Source organism: Notolepis coatsorum (assembly GCF_963971535.1).
Source record: "Notolepis coatsorum genome assembly, chromosome: 5".
Taxonomy (NCBI): domain Eukaryota; kingdom Metazoa; phylum Chordata; class Actinopteri; order Aulopiformes; family Paralepididae; genus Notolepis; species Notolepis coatsorum.
In genome coordinates, this window is record NC_140169.1 from 86095199 (window position 1) to 86116081 (window position 20883).

At 43.8% G+C, this 20883-nt stretch overlaps 1 protein-coding gene across 1 annotated transcript in view; it reads left to right on the forward strand.

Moving 5' to 3' along the window:
• dcbld1 (discoidin, CUB and LCCL domain containing 1) overlaps positions 1-18787 on the forward strand; it is a gene marked incomplete at its 5' end in the record, with an annotated part of 83223 nt that extends 64436 nt beyond the window's left edge. The window contains 7 exons of the mRNA XM_084314163.1: positions 4832-4953; positions 6873-7020; positions 12471-12569; positions 13035-13119; positions 15207-15256; positions 16308-16427; positions 17543-18787. Of these exons, the coding sequence (XP_084170289.1) occupies positions 4832-4953; positions 6873-7020; positions 12471-12569; positions 13035-13119; positions 15207-15256; positions 16308-16427; positions 17543-18138 (1220 nt within the window). The remainder of the gene's footprint in view (positions 1-4831; positions 4954-6872; positions 7021-12470; positions 12570-13034; positions 13120-15206; positions 15257-16307; positions 16428-17542) is intronic.
• Between the last annotated feature and the right edge of the window lie 2096 nt (positions 18788-20883).

A 20883-nucleotide genomic window follows, 5' to 3' on the forward strand; every position in this document is an offset into this window, starting at 1 on the left:
ATGGTGAACCAATCCTATGCACATGTGATTTCATCTGCAGATTCAAATTTAAAATGTTGTGTCAGTGTGTAATGTATGTGTGTGTGCTTAAGCAGGCGAACATATGGGGTTAATTATCCCTGTAAAGATGCATTCCATTGACTAAACACACACAGTATGATCTAAATAGAAGGAGTGTGTCTCTGTACATGTCTCCTTGTCTAACAGGACATTGCCTCACCAAGGCCTGTTTAAATTTAGGAACCCTTCCGGACACACAGTTTATTTTGAGCTCTGTGCGTGCGTGTGTGTGTGTGTGTTGTTATTGTCTATGTATGTGTGTGTCTGTTTGTTTGTGTGTGTGTTTGCATGTGTATCTGTCTGTCTGTCTGTTTGCATGTGTGTGTGTGTGTGTGTGGTGTGTGTGTGTGTGTGTGTGTGTGTGTGTGTGTGTGTGTGTGTGTGTGTGTGTGTGTGTGTGTGTGTGTGTGTGTGTGTGGTGTGTGTGTGTGTGTGTGTGTGGTGTTGTGTGTGTGTGTGTGTGTGAGAATGAATGAATGAATGAATGAATGAATGAATGAATGAATGAATGAATTAATGAATTAATGAATGAAAACTTTATTTAACAGATTGCAGAATGGGGTACAATACAGTACGGCTCAATACATACAATTGTTAAGGGGATGCAGACCTGAGAAAGACGTTTGTCTTGTTTACATCAGGGTCCCCCATTTTCAATTCATATAGACATTTATGACATGCACAACATACATGACGTTTATGGCATAGGGACATATAGGTATTTAGTACTGATACATTTGTGACATAAGCGGTATTCAAATATACAGTACTGTTACCCCTAGATCCTAGACAGAGTATATATTATGATGGGGAGGGGACTGTACATTAGGAGGGGGTGGGTGGGTGGGAGGGAAATATACATACGGCGGGGAGGGAATATATACATGCGGTGGGGAGGAGACTGTCTATTAGGAGGTGGTGGGGGTTTTGGGCATTTACGGTAACCAGTTTCGAATTGCAGCCTCCCGTAGGTGCTCTTTAAGAGCGGTTTTGAATGTGGGCAGGGATTCACATTCCTTTACAGCTTTGGGTAGGGCGTTCCACATTGTTGTGGCATAATTGCGAAACGTGTTTAGTCCCTTGTTTGAGCCGAATCTGGGTTTAACATGATTTGTTGAGCTTCTCTGGTGTAGTGGTTGTGGTATTCACTGACCTTTGGGAAGTATTTTGACATGTACATGTGTGTGTGCGCTGCGCGCGCGTGCGGCAACACATTGGTTGAGTTCATGCTCAGTGACTTCCAGCCTTTGTCCCTCTGTTACAGAAGACATGGTTCTGATTTGAATGTCTCTGTGTCGATAAAGGAAGCTCTGTTCTGTCATGTGTGGCAGAGTGGTCGTCGTGTAACACTGTGTGCTTTATAGTTGTCTACAAAACTACACGCACAGCCGCACACCATTCTTTGTCCTGAGGTTATGCCTCTTCTTTGGTGTGGTCATAAATGGCAGATTTTGGTATTTGTTACCGTTAGTGTAAACTAGGCCTGTCCCCTCATAGGCGATCGGTCCAATTAACCATCTGTAGTGTGGTAGTGAAAGGGTTAACCTTCTGTAGTGTGTTGGTGAAAGGGTTAACCCTTTGTCGCATGACAGTGAAAGGGTTAACCTTCTGTGTTGTTGCAGTGAAGGGGTTAACCCTTTGGTAGTGAAAGGGTTAATTAATAGGTTTGGTCTCGGCCAAGATTTTGTTAGTCGATACTTTTAATGTTTTTTTCCACACTCAATGGGATATTTCTTGACAGATGAGGAGAACATAATCTGCTAAACACTAGATTTAAAGAGGCCCTTCTTTAACAGTGTGGGGAAACTCATTTACAGAATTGTCAATGAAATCAATTAGTCAACAAAAATGTTGATGATTCGACTGGGAATTTCTTGGAGTAGAGTACAACCTTAGTGTGAACATTTGGGAATGTCTCTGCACACAGTACTACTGTGAATTAACTAAGGCTGAGACGATATGCCATACGTTAGTTTGTGTGTGTGTGTCACGTGCACTCAGTCGTTTTTGCGATGCTGTAGTTGGCCCACGACACACACACACACACACAAACTAAGGTTAAATAATATCATTATGGGCGCCCCAGTGGCGAACCACATAACGTGTGGCAGTGAAAGGGTTAAGTGGTCTCAGCCTTACTGTGAATGAACAATTATATTGAACCCGAGACTGAAATATGAATACTGTTGTTGTTGTTGTTGTTGTTGTTGTTGTTGTTGTTGTTGTTGTTGTTGTTGGTGTTGGTGTTGTTGTTGTTGTTGTTGTACTCCACTACTATTCAGTTCATTCAATTAATTTACATACATACATAGTAGATACATATAGTACACATTTCAGTGCACACATATAGTACACATTACAGTACACATTACAGTATAGTATACCTGCAGTATATAATAGTATATATAATAGTATATAGTACATAATAGTGTATACAGCACATATATAATGTGATGTGAGATATATAGTACATGATATATACAATACAATATAGTACCATAATATAATAGTACATACTGCAAATATAGTTCAATATAATATACAAATGAATTATAATATGATTATATAATGTGATATGATATAGCGCACAATACAGTATCATACATATTTATAATTTTATTTAAATTTGTCTTACGCCATTAAAGCTCTTCTTCCCTTCTGTACCTATCAAAAATAGATTTTTTTTTGGTCTAGATTTGAATTGATTTATGTTTTCACAATAATAACTATTACCAATGAAGCCACTGTGAATACTCAAAAATGCAGTTTCTGTCCTCTTAACACTTTGACTGCCGGAAAACGCTTAAAAGTGTCATTCCCGGCCATGCTCAAGTTGCCGAGGACGCTTTACAGCGTCTTTAATATCAATATTTCAAAAATCTGGGACCGGATTCATATTTCCCCTCCGCTGGCCTGAGATCCACCAGGAGGACCCACTGAGCTCTCTGGCGGTTCAGGAGCGCCATCTGGTGGCCGATCGGCGCAATCGCTTAACAGGAAGTGCCGTAGAGGTTGTGCTGGTCTGCCATATTACTTCCGGGCACTCGCTATAAGTCCCGGGACTCGATCTCGACACACTACATAGCGATCGATTGCCAATAACTCGATAAACAACATGATTTGGACGTATATACCATTATACAAGCTGGAGATGGACCGGGTAAATCGACATCCCATAATGGTAAAATGTCTACTCTACGATGATCGCCCAACGGCGCGCGGAGACTGGGGTGAGTTTTAGCGTGTAAAATTACCGTCTTCGATACTAACTGCTATTATCAACATTTGACCCACATTAGATGATTGGTATAACGCTGCCCACGGAATTATAAACGCCCCCTCGCCCATCCGGTCAACATCAGATGACGTGTAGTAACTTCTAGAAGTACGTCTAGTTGGAATTTTTTATATCGCGCTGATTGCCATAAAACTGTATTGCATCATCAATATAATGTATTTGGGGCTATAGATCACGTTCTGGAGAAAGCTGCAGAAAGAGATGAAAACATACTTATACATTAGACCATACTTTACTATGAATATGTGAATGAAAAAGTTTAACGTTGCTACACAATGAACAATACATATAGGACTTTGAATGGGCCCTAATAATGGCAATCTAGCAATAGAATTTAAAAAGTTATAGCCCTGCAAAGAAGGGGACTTTCTCTATAGACAAATAGAGCCGGCAACCTACGGTTGATAATGAATTTAACCCATGGCACCCAAAGTGTTAAGCAACCCCCCCCCCCCCCCAAAAGACTAATTTGAAAATATACAGAAATATGATATAATGACGGGTGTAAATCCTCTACCCACACAATCCTGAGCATAATGTGATGTAATGACACGTTGCCGGTCGCCAGTCTGTCGCCGTAGTGATTTGTCTGTTTGTTTTCCACCGACTCTGCGTCTCCTCTCGGTCCTCGACAGTGCAGAGCATTCCACAACAACACTGCTTATTTATTATCATCTGGCGGCAGGATGAGAAGGCTTGACCTCCACCTAGAGAACGGTGTCTGGTGGCTGACGGCGGTCGCTGTGAGTTACAGGAGCGTGGGGGTGGGGGTGGGGGGGGTGGGTGGACACCCCGGGGGGCTGCAGGCCTCTGACCGCCTTGTTTCCATTGAGAAGTGAGGAGAATATTGAGAAACGTGGCAATTGAAAGGGAATGTTCTTCCCGTGCCACAGACAACATTTGGGAACATACGCCGCTCTCTCTCCTGAAGCTAGAAATCAGAGAGAAAACCTGTTTTTTTTTACGTCACCTGGATCACATTCATGTAGAGTTGAGTTCTCACACCCAGTGAGGTCTATGTTCTAGTTTCACTAACAGCTCTGACTCTGAAACCAGAATTTAAACCTCTGCTGGGTGTAAGTTGTGATGTTGACCTTTGATTATGGAGCAAACAACAAATGTTTTTCATTCTTCTCTCTCCCTCTCTCTCCCCTCTCTCTCTATCTCTATCTCCCCCCTCTTTCTACCTCTCTCTCTCCCCTCTCTCTTTCTACCTCCCTCTCTCTCTCCCCCCTCTCTCTTTCTACCTCTCTCTCTATCTATCTCCCTCTCCCACCTCTCTCTTTCTACCTCCCTCTCCCCCCTCTCTCTTTCTACCTCCCTCCCCCCCCCCCCTCTCTCTCTCTCTTTCTCCCCCCCCCCCTCTCTTTCTACCTCTCTCTCTCCCTCTCCCCCCCTCTCTCTCTCTCCCTCTCCCCCCATCTCTCTCTCTCTCTCTCTCCCTCTATCTCTCTCCCTCTCTCCGTCATCCAGGTATCGTGACGTCAGGTTCTACGTGGCTGAAGAAGGAGTGTTTTGTAAGGAGCTACAGGATGGAGGTTAAGGAGAAGAGTCGCTGGAGGCCGTACCCTCAGAACAACGGCACAGACCACATGGTGAGCTCCACGTCGTGCTACAACTCTACATTATTGAACACTGTAAAAAATAATAATAATAAAGTTTAAGTTTTTCTCAAATTAACATTTTAAACTAACCAATTAGCATTTTATTAAATAGGATTAACTAAATTAATATTATTATCAAGTTTACATCACTCCTATTTAGCTGGTTCAGACAAGAAAAGTTTATTGCAAAATGGTTGCTTGAAAATATAATTTGAGAGACAGATTGTGTGTTTTTTTTTTTTTTTTTTTTTTTTTTTTACAATGAAATAAATCCCAACTTGAGCATGACATAATAATAATAACTTTATTTGTATAGCACTTGTCATACAGAGGTTGCCACCATGTGATATGGTCAACGACTCTGAAAGTCCGAAAAGGGCAAACTAGCTTCCAAATATGAAGGGATTAAGTTCTCAAGTGGAATAATTGATGATTGGGACATCCCTGGCTAATTTCACAGGACCTTCCCATATTTAATATTACAAAATATAATATAACAAAAAGGAACAACATTTCCTTTTTACGAAATAGCCAACAGCATGTGATAGGACAAACTTAAGTGGAATGTCACCCATTTTAAGAGTTCACATATGTTCTTCCTGTGCCCTGGGACAGTTCAGTCAGTATGTTCTTCCTGTGCCCCAGGACAGTTCAGTCAGTATGTTCTTCCTGTGCCCCAGGACAGTTCAGTCAGTATGTTCTTCCTGTGCCCCAGGACAGTTCAGTCAGTATGTTCTTCCTGTGCCGGGGTGCCCATGTACATGTCAAAATACTTCCCAAAGGTCAGTGAATACCACAACCACTACACCAGAGGAAGCTCAACAAATCATGTTAAACCCAGATTCGGCTCAAACAAGGGACTAAACACGTTTCGCAATTATGCCACAACAATGTGGAATGCCCTACCCAAAGCTGTAAAGGAATGTGAATCCCTGCCCACATTCAAAACCGCTCTTAAAGAGCACCTACGGGAGGCTGCAATTCGAAACTGGCCACCGTAAATGCCCAAAACCCCCACCACCTCCTAATAGACAGTCTCTTCCCCACGCATGTATATATTCCCTCCCCGCCATATGTATATTTCTCTCCCACCCACCCACCCCCTCCTAATGAACAGTCCCCTCCCCATCATATGTATATACTCTGTCAGGATCTAGGGGTAACAGTACTGTATATTTGAATACTGTTTATGTCACAAATGTATCAGTACTAAATACCTATATGTCCCTATGCCATAAATGTCATGTATGTTGTGTATGTCATAAATGTCTATATGAATTGAAAATGGGGGACCCTGATGGAAACAAGACAAACGTCTTTCTCAGGTCTGCATCCCCTTAACAATTGTATGTATTGAGCCGTACTGTATTGTACCCATTCTGCAATCTGTTAAATAAAGTTTTCATTCATTCATTCATTCATTCATTCATTCATTCATTCATTCATTCATTCATTCATTCATTCATTCATTCATGCCCCAGGACAGTTCAGTCAGTATGTTCTTCCTGTGCCCCAGGACAGTTCAGTCAGTATGTTCTTCCTGTGCCCCAGGACAGTTCAGTCAGTATGTTCTTCCTGTGCCCCAGGACAGTTCAGTCAGTATGTTCTTCCTGTGCCCCAGGACAGTTCAGTCAGTATGTTCTTCCTGTGCCCCAGGACAGTTCAGTCAGTATGTTCTTCCTGTGCCCCAGGACAGTTCAGTCTGTATGTTCTTCCTGTGCCCCAGGACAGTTCAGTCAGTATGTTCTTCCTGTGCTCCAGGACAGTTCAGTCAGTATGTTCTTCCTGTGCCCCAGGACAGTTCAGTCAGTATTTGTGAACATGCACCCTTTAGTTCAACTCTATATTTCCTTCTCTCGCCCTCTCTCTTCCTCCTGCCCTCTTTTCTCTTCCTCCCTTCTCTCCGTCAGGTGTTTGAGGGGAACCAGGACAGTGTCCACCAGACGAGGAACAGTTTCCACACCTCCATCGTGACTCGCTACGTCCGCATCATCCCTCTCTCCTGGAACCAGCGCATCGCCATGAGGGTGGAGCTACTGGGCTGTGCCCACGTCAGAGGTAGAAATAGTATTGAATAAATAAATATTGAAGGAACACGCCAGCATTATGGGAAATGCTCTACCGTCTTCTCCAGAGAGAGACAAGACGATAGATACCAGTTTCCTCTCAAATCAAATCAAATGTATTTGTAAGGCCCGACAACACACGTTAATGTCCCCATGGGCAGTACACTTCTTCTTTAAACAAGTCAAGAAGAAACATCACAATAAGTCAAGAACAAAACAAGAACACCATAAGGTCAAATTTTTTTTAAATAAATGCAAAATAAATAAATGCAAAACTCCCAGACATATACCCCACGCGAAGGTAAGGAAAAACTCACTAAAACCTAGCAATAGGAGGGGGTTAGAGAGTTCCCATGTTTGTAGTGGGCGGAGATGGAGCAATAAATACATGTAGTGAGCATATTATGCATACATGGTGACAGTAGAATCATAGTATATAAGAAAATTGTGAAATAGTAATAGATGCGAGTGCGTTCAGTAGAAAGCAATCTGGGCTGTAAGCTAGCCTAGCTTAGCACAATGAATGGAAGCAGATATGGACCAGCTAGCCTAGCTGTGGGCCAATAACACCTCTCCCAGAGTTTTAAGCTAGGCTAGTGGTCCGTATCCGCTTCCAGTAATCTGTGCTAAGCTAGGCTGGTATCTATCTTCTTGTCTGACTCTGGAGAAGATGGTAAGCACTCTTCCCATAATGTTGACGTGTTCCTTCAGGTATTGACTACTGATGTCCACGTCGGAGGTAGAAATAGTATTCGCGTGGACTTCAGGTTTGCGACGTTCTGGTGAGCAGCCACATGAAAGAGCTCCCGGTCAATGAATGTAAAAAAAAAAAAGGAAGTAAAACAATTCAAAACGAAATAAAAAGTGAAGATTCGAGGACAAAAGAAAGAAGGAAGAATGAACACGAGGACAAATGAAAGAAAAGCAACCCCAGATGAAGTAAATACACAGATGGAAAAGACTCAACACGAGGCAATGATGCAACAGGTAGAACAAGCTAGCGGGACGCTGAATGTCAATGCAGAGAAGCTACAGGCTAACATACAAACTAGCTTACAAGCTAACATAGAGGCTAACCAGGCCACCACGCAGATTGGATTAGGAGCAATGCGGAGCATACAATGTAACACTGAAAAAGGAGCATGAAGGGACATGATGATCCAAGGAAAGATACAAGACAAAATCAATGTGGAAGAGTACCCAATACAAACATACACACGGGGGACCTGGGGATGAGAATAGATTCAACAGAGGAAAGATAATTGAACAGTTACCCCAAGTAGTATAAAACTATAACACCAGAATTTAGAATAATTAACACTATGATTTACAATACACACGTTATAGACAAACAATTTGATTTTTTTTTTAAAAGGGACACACTGATTAGGAAACATATTGGGGAATAATACACGATGGACTGGTATGAATGAACTACAGGAATACACGTGACACACAATACAAATGAACATGTGCATAAGAAAGACAAATTCAGAACATTGACCGGGAGCTCTGAGGTCGTCCACAGAACGAATGTTGGACTTATATAGTGTGCACTTCGCCACTAGGGGGAGCCTTCTCACTAGGAGAGCCATTACTCCTCACCTTTCCAACGGGGAACAGAGAGGTACGACTAAGATCCTCTAACACCATGTTAGAGCCAAATGTTGTCTTTTTTCTTTGAGTTATGTTAGAATTTGAGTTATGATAGAATAGCAGTTGCTTTAAATGTGCACATGGACATTTGTGAAGGACAAGAATTCAAAAATGTTGGACATGAAGAGAGGCTTGGAGAATCTCCATTGGGGGTATCTCAGTCACTAGGGGGGGGGGGGGGGGGCTTTTCCAATAGGAGAGCTGATTCCCCTCCAAACCGCCAACGGGGGCAAAAAGTGCTAACCATATAGCTTATTTTATTTTCATTTCATTTTTTCTTATGGTGTTGTCAGTTATATTTTTTAAGTCATGTTAGCATAAATGTATATAGGGATATCTGTGACATGGGAGGTACAGAGGTGGGCAGGCTGAGTTCAGTGGGGCGGAATGTCGGGGGGAGGGGCCATCGTTCCGGCGGTTCGACCCGGGAGAGGGGGGTCTTGCGTGTTGTGGGATCGGTATGGGTGGGTGGGGTTTCCTGGGGCCCTCGGCCGCCGTGGCCTGGGCGGTCTGGTCACCGGGCCGGGGGGACACCGGGCTTGGGGTTCTCGTGGGCCGGGGGCCTGGGGGTCGGGCGGGTGGGGGCTCTGGGTGCTTGGCTCCGTGCATGGGGGTGCTCTGTTTCTCGGGGAGGAGGGCAGGAGGGAGGGGTTTCTCTTATGGGGGTTAGGGTTATACGCTATATACTTGGTAGTTGTAGTCTATCGTGCGATTAAATACCATGTCCCCGTCTGCGTAGAGTCCATACATCCAACACCAAAATCCCATAATTCCTAGCGAACAATCGAATCGAAACTGAATGTGGCCTATTGCATCGCCAAAGAAGAACTTCCTTTCAATAAGTTTAAGCCGCTAATTTTGCTCTGCAAGAAGAACGGAGCGGATATCAGTCCATCTTATGACAACCACGTCCGATGTGAAGAGATGATAAGAGACCATAGACTGTGAAATTAAGTCGGATCTGGCAGTGATGATTGACGGGGGCACGGACACTTCTAACAAATGTCAGCCATGCATTAGGTGAGTAGCCCACTATTAGGACGTGAAATACTGTCTACTTAAATTTCCCTCCGGGGATCAATAAAGTATCAACCTATCTATCTATCTAATAATGAGACAATATGCAAATAAGATAATACTAATAATGGTCACGGTTCCCCGTATGAAAGTGGCTTGCAACTTACTGCTGGTAAAATCACTGTTTATTTCTCGTTTTGCATAGTATTACATTCCTCTTCTATAAACAATCAAAGTCCTACCGTAAGAGCCTCATACGGGTCAATTAAACCTTTTTGATTCGAGTCTTTCCTTCGAGCTAAGTTGAACTGAACATTTCACTGTCAAAAGCGCAAACTTAAACAAGGTTGCGTCGCAACACGTTTTTCAAAATAAAGGTCACATAACAAATACCGTAGTAGGCCTCCCAATTCTTATAAGAAAAAGTCCCGGATATACATAAACATTAATTGGCATAGATCTCTATAAACGGCCCAACACATTGATCACTTTAGGCACACCCTGAAACCAGTAACATCACAAATATGAAGCGGGTAATTACCCATAAAAATAATAAACCTTTCATTTACTCATTCAAGGGTACTACGACTATGCTTGCACCTCATGGTACCAAAGCACCTCAAAGGCACTAAAAAACAAATTACAAACATCTCAAAACAAGCTAGTCAGACTACTGCTTGACCTGACTCCTAGAACCCACCTCACCCCTTCCCACTTTGACAACCTAGGATGGCTTAGAGTAGACGACAGAGTACAGCAACTTGCAATGGGCCTGGTCTACAAGATACACTACGCGACCAAGGTACCCATGTACATGTCAAAATACTTCCCAAAGGTCAGTGAATACCACGATCACAACACCAGAGGGAGCTCCACAAATCATGTAAAACCCAGATTCGGCTCAAACAAGGGACTAAACACGTTTCGCAATTATGCCACATCAATGTGGAACGCCCTACCTAAAGCTGTAAAGGAATGTGAATCACTACCCACTTTCAAAAACACTCTCAAAAAACACCTACGTGAGACTGCAATTCGAAACTGGCCCCTACAAATGTCCTAACCTAGTTGTACAGTAAATGACCAAATAAGGCTTTGTCAGTATTCCAATGTACAGTGTAAAATGTGTGTGTGTCCCCTACCCCCCCCCCCCCCCCCCACCTCCAATGTACAGCCCCCCACCCACCCAACCTCCTCCAATGTACAGTTTCTACGACAAATATATATACACTCTTTTTCTGGACACTTTTGTATCACAAACAGTACTGTATTTGCAAATCTGATATGTCATAAATGTATAGATGTAGCAGTACTGTCTATCTATATGTCATGTATGTCATATATGTTATGATGAATTGAAAATGGGGGACCCTGATGTAAACAAGACGAAAGTCTTTCTCTGGTCTGCATCCCCTTAACAATTGTATGTATTGAGCTGTACTGTACTGTACCCATTCTGCAATCTGTTAATAAACTTTTCAATCAATCAATCAATCAATCAATACAATAATAATAATTCATTTTATTTATAAAGCACTTTTCATTGTGAAACAAAGGTATGCAGAGTTTCTTGTCCTCCTGATTAATGCAATGGTGTGTGTGTGTTGTGATGATCTCATTCAAGGAGCACTACAAGCGTGCACACACACACACACAGTTTGTTGTTTTTGTTCTATTAGTGATTTACACACTTTCTCAGTTGGTTCATTATAAAAGATACAAACCTGAAAACAAAAGCACTTAAATGTTAAATAAAAGGACCACAGTAATGAGGCAGGAGGAACATTTTTTTTTTTTTTTTGCACTATAATGGTAAAATTGTTATTAAAAAATGTGCCCCTAAAAAATATTCTGTGCCCCTAAATGAGAAATTTAGGGGCACAGAATATTTTTTAGGGGCACATTTTTCTATTCTGTGCCCCTAAATTTCTCATTTAGGGGCAACTGTGCCCCTATTGAAAAAGCTTAGCATACAGCCCTGCTCGGTGGGGGGGGGGGGAGTACCTTCCCTCTCTCCCTGGCCCAATAAAATTCAAGGGACCTGTGTCGCTGAGTGCTCGGCCCCGCGTGGGACGGGCCTGGGATGTGGGGGAACCCTATTTCTGGGGGTGGATGGCGGGAGGGGGGGGGGTCCCCCTTATGGGGGTCTGGGAGGCTGAACGCAGCCATATTCAAGGGGCCCATGTTAGTGCATTGTTGTGTTATGGATGTCATTGTAAGTATTGTCTAAGTGTTGTTTGTCTATAAATGTTAATAAAAGATTTTTTAAATAAAAATAGTATTCGCCTTGTGTTTCTCAGCAACACGCTGCTAGCTCACCTCTTATTAATTCCACTTCCCATGTGTGTATCATCCAAAGCCCAAAGTCTATTGAAAGATAGACGTGTTAAATAACAAGACACTGTAGGCTAGTAGTTTAACAGTCTAAAATCTGAATAAATGTCCTTCAGTCTATACAATAGACTACCATTTTGGTAAAATTATTTGAGCATTTAGAAAATCCCGGAGTCCCATTTATAGTTTGAAAATAAGAAGATAATCCTATTCTAACATTCATAACTCAAAATGCAATGATAATCTTTTTGCCGTTGTTAAAGGTGCTACATAATCCTCATGAGGCGATAGAGAAGCTGTATACAGAACTATGAACAATACAACCATGTCTCTTTGAACTTCCGTTTACTACATTCCTATTATTTACCCTACATCTCTCTCTCTCTCTCTCTCTCTCTCTCTCTCTCTCTCTCTCTCTCTCTCTCTCTCTCTCAGTGAATGTGACAGCTCAGATGGTCCTAGTGCCCACCAAACCCAAACCACCAATGCCAGACGAGGAGATGACACATCCTCTGCCCTCACATGCAGACCTAGGTGTGTGCACACCTGTGTGTGTGTGTGTGTGTCGGGTCGGTCTGTTTGCAAGCTTGTGTGTTTCCGTCAGTCTTATAGCTTGCTTGCATTTCTGTGTGTGTGTCTGACTTTGAGCTTGCATTTCTGTGTAGAGGACGTCTGTTTGTTTGTCTGTCTGTCTATCTATGAGCTTGCTTGCATTTGTGTGTGTGTTTGTACTATCTATATACAAGACGTGTGTGTATTACCAGTGGTTAACCCTTTCACTGCCACACGACAGAAGGTTAGCCCTTTACTATCACACAACCGACGGCGATGCTAATGATGCTAATGATGGAGCATCGCCGTCGATTGTGTGATAGTAAAGGGCTAACCTTCTGTATTGTCACAGTGAAAGGGTTAACCGGCTGTCGTGTGGCAGTGAAAGGGTTAACCGGCTGTCGTGTGGCAGTGAAAGGGTTAATCATGGTGTTGTTGTCCCTCCAGTTAAACTGGTCCTGATCGTCGTTCCTACTGTCCTGTCTGTCATCCTGCTCTTCACTGGAGTCTGTGTGTTCAAGATGCTACACAAGTAAGATGTCTAACACACACACACACATTCGAAATAACCATCTCTGGGGCGGCTAAGTGGCGCAGTGGGCAAGGCGCTCGCCACTAACGCAGAAGATGCTGGGTTCGAGCCCAGCTCTCGGCGTTGCTACCGGCTTGTCTGGTTGTTCATACTAACACAATTGGCAGTATTAGGGGGTGGGAAAGCCGGTGGGTGGGGATTGTATGTTGTGGACAGCGACTCCTACAGGTCGGTTGGTGCGCCGGTACAGCAGAATCAGGAAGCATCGGGGGCAGCGTGAGCCTCCCACGTGTTACTCCTCGCCACTGAGAGATCGCGCTGTACAGGTGAAAAGATGCGACAGCTGCCTCCTCGTGTACCGGAGGGAACACGTGATGCAAGGCTTGGTCCTCACTGCAGCCGACCAGTGGGAGGCATAGTCTAGCAACGTTCGAGACAGGGGAGGGGAGAATTGGCGAGGCGAAATTGGGATGGGAGAAAAATAGAAAAATAAGGAGAAAAAGTGGATTTTTTTTCTTTTTTAAACCATCTCTTAACCCTTTCACTACCGGTTACCGTCGGTATTGTGATAGTAAAGGGTTAACCTTCTGTAGTGCGGCAGTGAAAGGGTTAACCTGATGTCGTGTGGCGGTGAAAGGGTTAACCTTCTGTGTATTGTCACAGTGAAAGTGTTAACCGTTTGGTAGTGTGGCGGTGAAAGGGTTAAAGGAACACGCAAACTTTTTGGGAAATTTGCTTATTTGCCATCTACCCCGGAGTTAGACAAGCAGATACATACCCTTTTCTTCTCTGTGCATGCAAATATTGTGCTCAAATATTGCATGCACAGAGAAGAAAAGGGTATGTAAATTTCCCAAAAAGTTCCTTTAACTCATTCTGCACCATCGCTTAATGCGCCAGAGGGCGCTAGTACGCCATCGATTTAATCAATGGGGGGACTGCGAGATTTGCGAGTGCTTAAAATATATCTTATATTATAGCTATGGGTCTAATACACCCGTCGATTGTCAGTGAGTTGCTTCCAGTCAACATGTACAAAACAGATTATTTTTTCATCCGTACACTTCCGTTTTATACCGTTTTGAATATGAGTATAGTTTTGGTGATTCTTAGTAATCCCAGGAAAAGACGCAATAATAGCCCTTTAGTGGAATACACTAAACACGTTGTCATTTTTCGCCTGATTATCGAATCTTCCTGAAATCAATGCTAGATTATCATTATTATCCTTCCTCATGCATACATGAAATGGCCCTCGTAGCGCGGCGCTCCCCCCGCCACCTCCTGCACTCAACGGTAAACAGCCACACACACAGACAGATAGCTTCGATCGCAGTAGAAAGAAATATCAGATCAACGCAAGAATTTATATATAGAGTCCTTACCTGGTCTCTGATGTAATGCAAAAGAAATAATCCAATTATCTGATCGCCATTCCAAATACTGCTCGTGGAGGTCCGTCCCACATTGTCCAGCATTGCATATGAAGGGGGGGGGGGGGGGGGGGGCACCATGTATAGTTGTAAACGCTAGTCCTGCCGGAGTATTTAAACCCTGCCCGCACGGCTCAGATCGGCCCTGAAAAGAAACTACACTATTTCGAATGGAGTGCAATACCGACTGGAAGTCGTAGGCGGCGGTATTTGCCCTTTTGCGAGCTCAGACCCATTCCCAATGATAACATCAGGCTGGATGGATGAAAAATGTATGGATATAGCTAATAAAAGAAATAACGATTAAAACCCGACTTTTCTCGCGATTGGCGCTGAACGTTTGGCGAGTTAACCCGACTTTTTCCGTGATTGGCGCAGAATGAGTTAAGAGATGGTTATTTCTATCATATTATGAGTAGGGAACACCCGCACCGACACAGACTAAGCTTTTTCCCCTCAGCCGCCAGGCTGATCAATGACCCAGGCCCCCCGCCCCCAAGTGACACTGGCACAATGACACTGGCAAAATGCTGCACTGGTCTAACTGGAACTCTGCACTTTACACTTTATATATATATATTTATTTAAATTATGAATCTGTTTTTGTCCTGTGTCTGTTATCGTAATCCCTGCCATGCGTCTGTCCCCTTACAGGAAGACGACCAAGGAACCCTGCTATGGCTCAGCCGAGGAACACAAGACAGGTTGGTACATAATCCCACTTTTAATTGAACCCAGAATCTGGACATGGCTTTTCTTTATAAACCAGGTGGTTTAAGGGAGCTAAGCTTTGGTTGAATAGAGTTTATTGATCAGTGAGATCTCGGGGGCAAGGGGGAGAGGAGGCAGGCTGTAATTTAGGCCTATGTATAATGTCTTTATTTATTTGTGTGTTCGTTAATGCGTGTGCATGGAAGCATTCATATTCAGGTGTGTGTGTGTGTTTGTGCATGGAAGCGCTTGTTAGTTTATTTTTTCTGTGTGTGTGTGTGTGTGTTTGTGCATGGAAGCGCTTGTTAGTTTATTTTTTTCTGTGTGTGTGTGTGTGTGTGTGTTTGTGCATGGAAGCGCTTGTTAGTTTATTTTTTTCTGTGTGTGTGTGTGTGTGTGTGTGTGTGTGTGTGTGTGTGTGTGTGTGTGTGTGTGTGTGTGTTTGTGCATGGAAGCGCTTGTTAGTTTATTTTTTTCTCTGTGTGTGTGTGTGTGTGTGTGTGTGTGTGTGTGTGTGTGTGTGTGTGTGAGTGTGTGAGTGTGTGAGTGTGTGAGTGTGTGAGTGAGTGAGTGAGTGAGTGAGTGAGTGAGTGAGTGAGTGAGTGAGTGAGTGAGTGAGTGAGTGAGTGAGTGAGTGAGTGTGTGTGTGTGTGTGTGTGTGAGTGAGCACTCACTCAGTGGGTTAGTGAAAGTCCTTCAGGCCTGAACTTGCCTGTGAAGCAGACTGGGTCTCCCCCAGCAGACAGTCTGTCTGACACGCCCCTCTTATATTACAGCCACACCTCCCCTAGAGGATTCTGGGTAGCTCTGTTCTATTGGCTTATTTGTTTGGCTGTCTGTCTACCTGTCTGTTAGTCCATCTGTCTACCTGTCTGTTGTACATTATGTTTTGTTGTGCCAACCAGGGCCGTCCCTGAGCATAGGTCCTGTAGGAAGCTGCTTGGGGCATCTGTAGAATAGTAGTCTAACCGTCTAAAAGACATGAATAGAACACTGTAGGCCAGCAGTTTAACGGTATAAAACCTGTTCTCTCTGTGCCTTCAGGCTGCTGGAAGCAGATCAAGCAGCCGTTCACCAGACACCAGTCAACAGAGTTCACCATCAGCTACAACTCAGAGAAAGACCCCACGCAGAAACTGGACCTGGTCACCAGCACTATGGCAGGTTAGGGCAGCAGACACACACACGCACACTCTCTCACACACACACATGCACACACACACACACACACACACACACACACTCTCACACTCTCACACTCTCTCACACACACACATGCACACACGCACAGACACACACACACACACACACACACACACACACACGCACACACACCCTCACACTCTCACACTCTCACACTCTCTCACACACACACATGCACACACACACACACACACACACACACACACACACACACACGCCAATGTCCTGCTGTTCTAATTGACATAACTCACAACTTCTGCCAGATCCTGCCACTGATCTATATCTTAAAACTATTCTAGATTATTATGGACTGCATTTATATAGCGTTTTTTTTTTTTTTATATATACAAAGCGCTTTACAACTTACAGTATGCCTCACATTCATCCACTCGCTCACACATTCAGACACGCTGCACCGCGCAGGTTGCCGACCTGCTCATCGGGAGCAGTTAGAGCCGAGGATAAGTGCCTTGCTCAAGGGCACGTGGGACACGCTGCCGGGTGGTTCTTGTCGCAGGGCCGGAAGAGAATGATTCAAGATTCAAGAGCTTTATTAGTCACATACTGTACATACACGAGACATGTAGTGAAATGAAGGTGGCCATGCCCGCCTTGATTGTGCAAAAAAATACAAAAATACAAATAATAATAATAGAATAAAATAGAATAGATAATAGATAGACGTGATAAAAGGTACTAAGATAAAATACTATACAATGCTAAGATTACGAATTAAAGGTAATGAGTCCTATATACACTACTATATATACAGTTATGCTATATGGAACTATACTATACTATACAAAAACATACATTTGTGTTTTTTAAAGTGACTTTTGCTTTTTTCTAAAGTGAACTGTAGTGTGTTTGTGTGTGAGAGAGTGCAGGATGTGTGTGTGTGTGTGTGTGTGTGTGTGTGTGTGTGTGTGTGTGTGTGTGTGTCTGTGCGTGTGTGTGTCTGTGCATGTGTGCGTGCATGTGTGCTTGTGTGTGTGTGAGAGATCGGTGCAGAATGTCGGCTACATGTCGTACCGCGTCACGCAGTAAGTCACACAGTCTGCTCTTCTGTCCACCAGAGTACCAGCAGCCGCTGATGATGGGCAGCATGGGGACCATGTCCAGGAAGGGCTCCACGTTCCGCCCCATCGACACGGAGACCAAGGACGAGGCCAGCGACCCACCGGCGACCCACTACGACTACCTCCACACGGCCAACCAGTACGCGCTGCCCCTGACCAACCAGGAGCCGGAGTACGCCACGCCCATCGTCGAGCGCCACGCCTTCCGAACGGACGGCTTTTTGCCCGACCCGGGGAGTTACAACGTTCCGGGGGCGGTGCTTAGCAAGAGCCCCTCATTTAGGGGGGCGTCCGAGGCGGGACACAGGAAACCAGGGGTGGGGGGGTCGCCGGGTGGTGCATACCAGACGCCCCAGGTGAAGAAGACGGACAGGGGGGTGGGGCAGAACTCGGAGGGGGTGTACGACTGTCCCAAGGTGTCCCCCACTCAGAGGCCCAACGTTGGGTGTTCGGACTACCAGAGGCCCCAGGCCAAGCCGTTGGTCCTGGAGAGCTACTCCGCACCCAGGGACTCTGTCAGGCAAAGCCCCGTTTCGGTCCCCCCAGTTGGGATACACAGACCAGACCCAGAGGGGAGCTCTGGAGGCACCTGATTGGACTATCTTGGAATAGTGGAATTATCTGTGATCTACCTATCTGGCCTGGATTATCTGGATCCAAGTGATCCAAGGGATCCGTGATCGATGCATCAGGACCAGATACAATTGACTGCCGCTGGATACCTATGATCTGTGATCATCAGGCCTGGAGATTATTTTCCTGCTAAAGACATCTGTGATCTACTCGTTTAGTCTAGACAAACGTCTGGTCTAGAGAGGACATCTCGAGTGGTGAAGGAGCCGGAGATCTATGATGTATTTATAATGTCTGTCAGTGTCTTTCTAAAATAGACCAGTGGAGGTCGAGGTCAAACTGTGATTTAGACCCTGCTGCGGCCGTGGTTTCAGAGGATGTTCTCTGAGGACCGTAACTTCACTCGCTCCCTTAAAATGCTAAGTTATTCTCTCTGGTTTGTTACTGTTGTGTTTGTGTGTATATTTTGAGAAGAGCTTCATGTATATTATTTTCCTAGTGGTGTGAAGAAGAGCTTTGTTGTGAACGCGGTGGCTACATCTCAAAACGACAGCGCATTTGCAGACTGTAGGTTCTGTAATATCCTGCCTGTACCGATAAGGTTACTGCATCTTGTGTTCTTGGGGAGTCAACTTCCAAAAGAGACGACTCCTACTAGAGTCGGGACCTGGCGCAGGGGGGGGAGAGGTAACGAGGCGCGAGATAAGCGTAAAGTCCTTTCCTTAATGCATCAACGGTCAAATCAGTATGTAACCAGAATGTCCCGATATACACAGACTTCTAAAAGTCGAAGAGTCAAACTCCAATGCCCCCAACGGTTAGGAGTCAGAGGTCGGGGGGGATTGACCCGGAGTCGTGCAAGCAACACTAGGCCTCTCTCTCTTGGAGCGGCGGTTTTGTATTGTCCTCAGAAGGGTTGAGCAGCACACACGTAGAGCCATATGGAATCCGCAATCACGCGGAATCGCGGACGGAATCGCGGAATTGAGCAATAAAAATGGAATCAACTATTAAAAACAAAAGAAAAAAAAATTACTTTTTTTTTATGTTGTGACATGTACAGCACTTTGTTCAACTTTGTCAGTGCTGTAAAGTTTAAACCTTTTTAAATCTTAGACAAACAAAACACTTTGCTTTCATGAAATATTGTAAGCCGTCATTGAGGCTTTATAAAAGCAGCACAATGAACACAAATCTGTCCGTGCCGAGTCCGACCTAATCTTAAATAACAAACAGCATTGCTTGTTGTAGTTAACAAAGAGAGGCAGAGTTGATTTTGCAAAAATATATATAATTTTTATATATGCTTTTTAAATAATCAAATTTTATTTTCATATTCGAATCCCATGCCCATCGAACGAAGCTTCAAAGTATTTAAGACAGCCCTATTAAATGGACTGTTATATCTTATTAAATTGTGGACATTTATTCATTCCCACTTATTAGACACTATTTCTGATGGTAAAATGAGCGTACAAAGCAAAATACAGAATTCTGAAAAGTTAAAACGGAAAAAACGGAATTTGGAATAAAATGGAATTTGGAAAAAAAATCAAACGGATTTCATATGGGCTCGACACACACGACCACCTCGCTCTCTAGTCAAACTGTGAGCGTGACCTGGATGCAGTTCTGGACTCTTTGTGTCTGTATTTTTCAACGCTCTCGCAACAATATGCCACGTGTTGAATTGACTTGAATACAGTCACACACTATTTGTATTCTGTATTCTGAAAGAACAGAGTCTGTCCTGTCTTCCCTCGGCCCAGTGTTCCTTTTGTTGTTTTAAAAGGTCCCATATTTTACACTTCTCCAGTGTTTTATTTGAAGTCTCGATACCCATAAGAAGATATTAATGTTTTATTTTTTTTAGTGCCAAAAACCATCTCAATATAGTTTTACATCGCCTCTCTTAATAAGCTTAAGCTTCTCTCTGAAGATCTACCAAGAACAGGCTATTTTGTGTCTGTCTTTTTTTTTTTTTTTTTTGTTAATTTTTTGGCGTTTTATCGCTTTATTTCTACTGGGCAGTCCAGTAGGGAGAGACAGAGGAGGAATGGGAGACAGAGTGGGGGGAAGACATTCGGGAAATAACGACGGGTTCGGGAATCGAACCCGGGTCGCCCGTGTCGCGGCTGAGCGCGCTATGTGGTTCGCCACTGGGGCGCCCTTGTGTCTGTCTTTAAGGCTCATTAATATCATTAATATCATACCTCGACATGTTCTTCCGTCTTGTAGCTCGCTGTCTCCACGACAGAATGACCGCTTGGGTGTTTTCTTCTGCAGACAGGGTTGGTCGCTGGGCTGTGATGAGGGCTGACATTATGCAATGAGTTTGTAGTTGTGACCAGAGCCGTATAATTGATTAAATTATAGGGCTCTGGTTGTGACATTACAAACTTAACGGAAGTCCAAACTGCTTGTTTTCAGCACAGTTTCTGAATACGGGCTGTGTGCATTTCTCTGTGGACTGAACGTTTTGATACGTTCACACAGTCGTAAAAATGTTAGGCCCTCTGTCCTATGTACCCCAAACTGCCAATTTATATGGAGGTACACAACGTAACACTGTTATTTCTGCTGGAAAAGATGAATACCATCAAATATTGTTACACCGTCAAAGGTAAGGAAGAAATTGTGATATTGTAGGTTAATTGATTGATTGATATTTTTATTTCTGTGTCTTACATACATGTATGCCCAGCCCATAAACAGTAAGTGATCATATAGACCGAGATGGCCACAAAAAAATTAACAAAATAAAA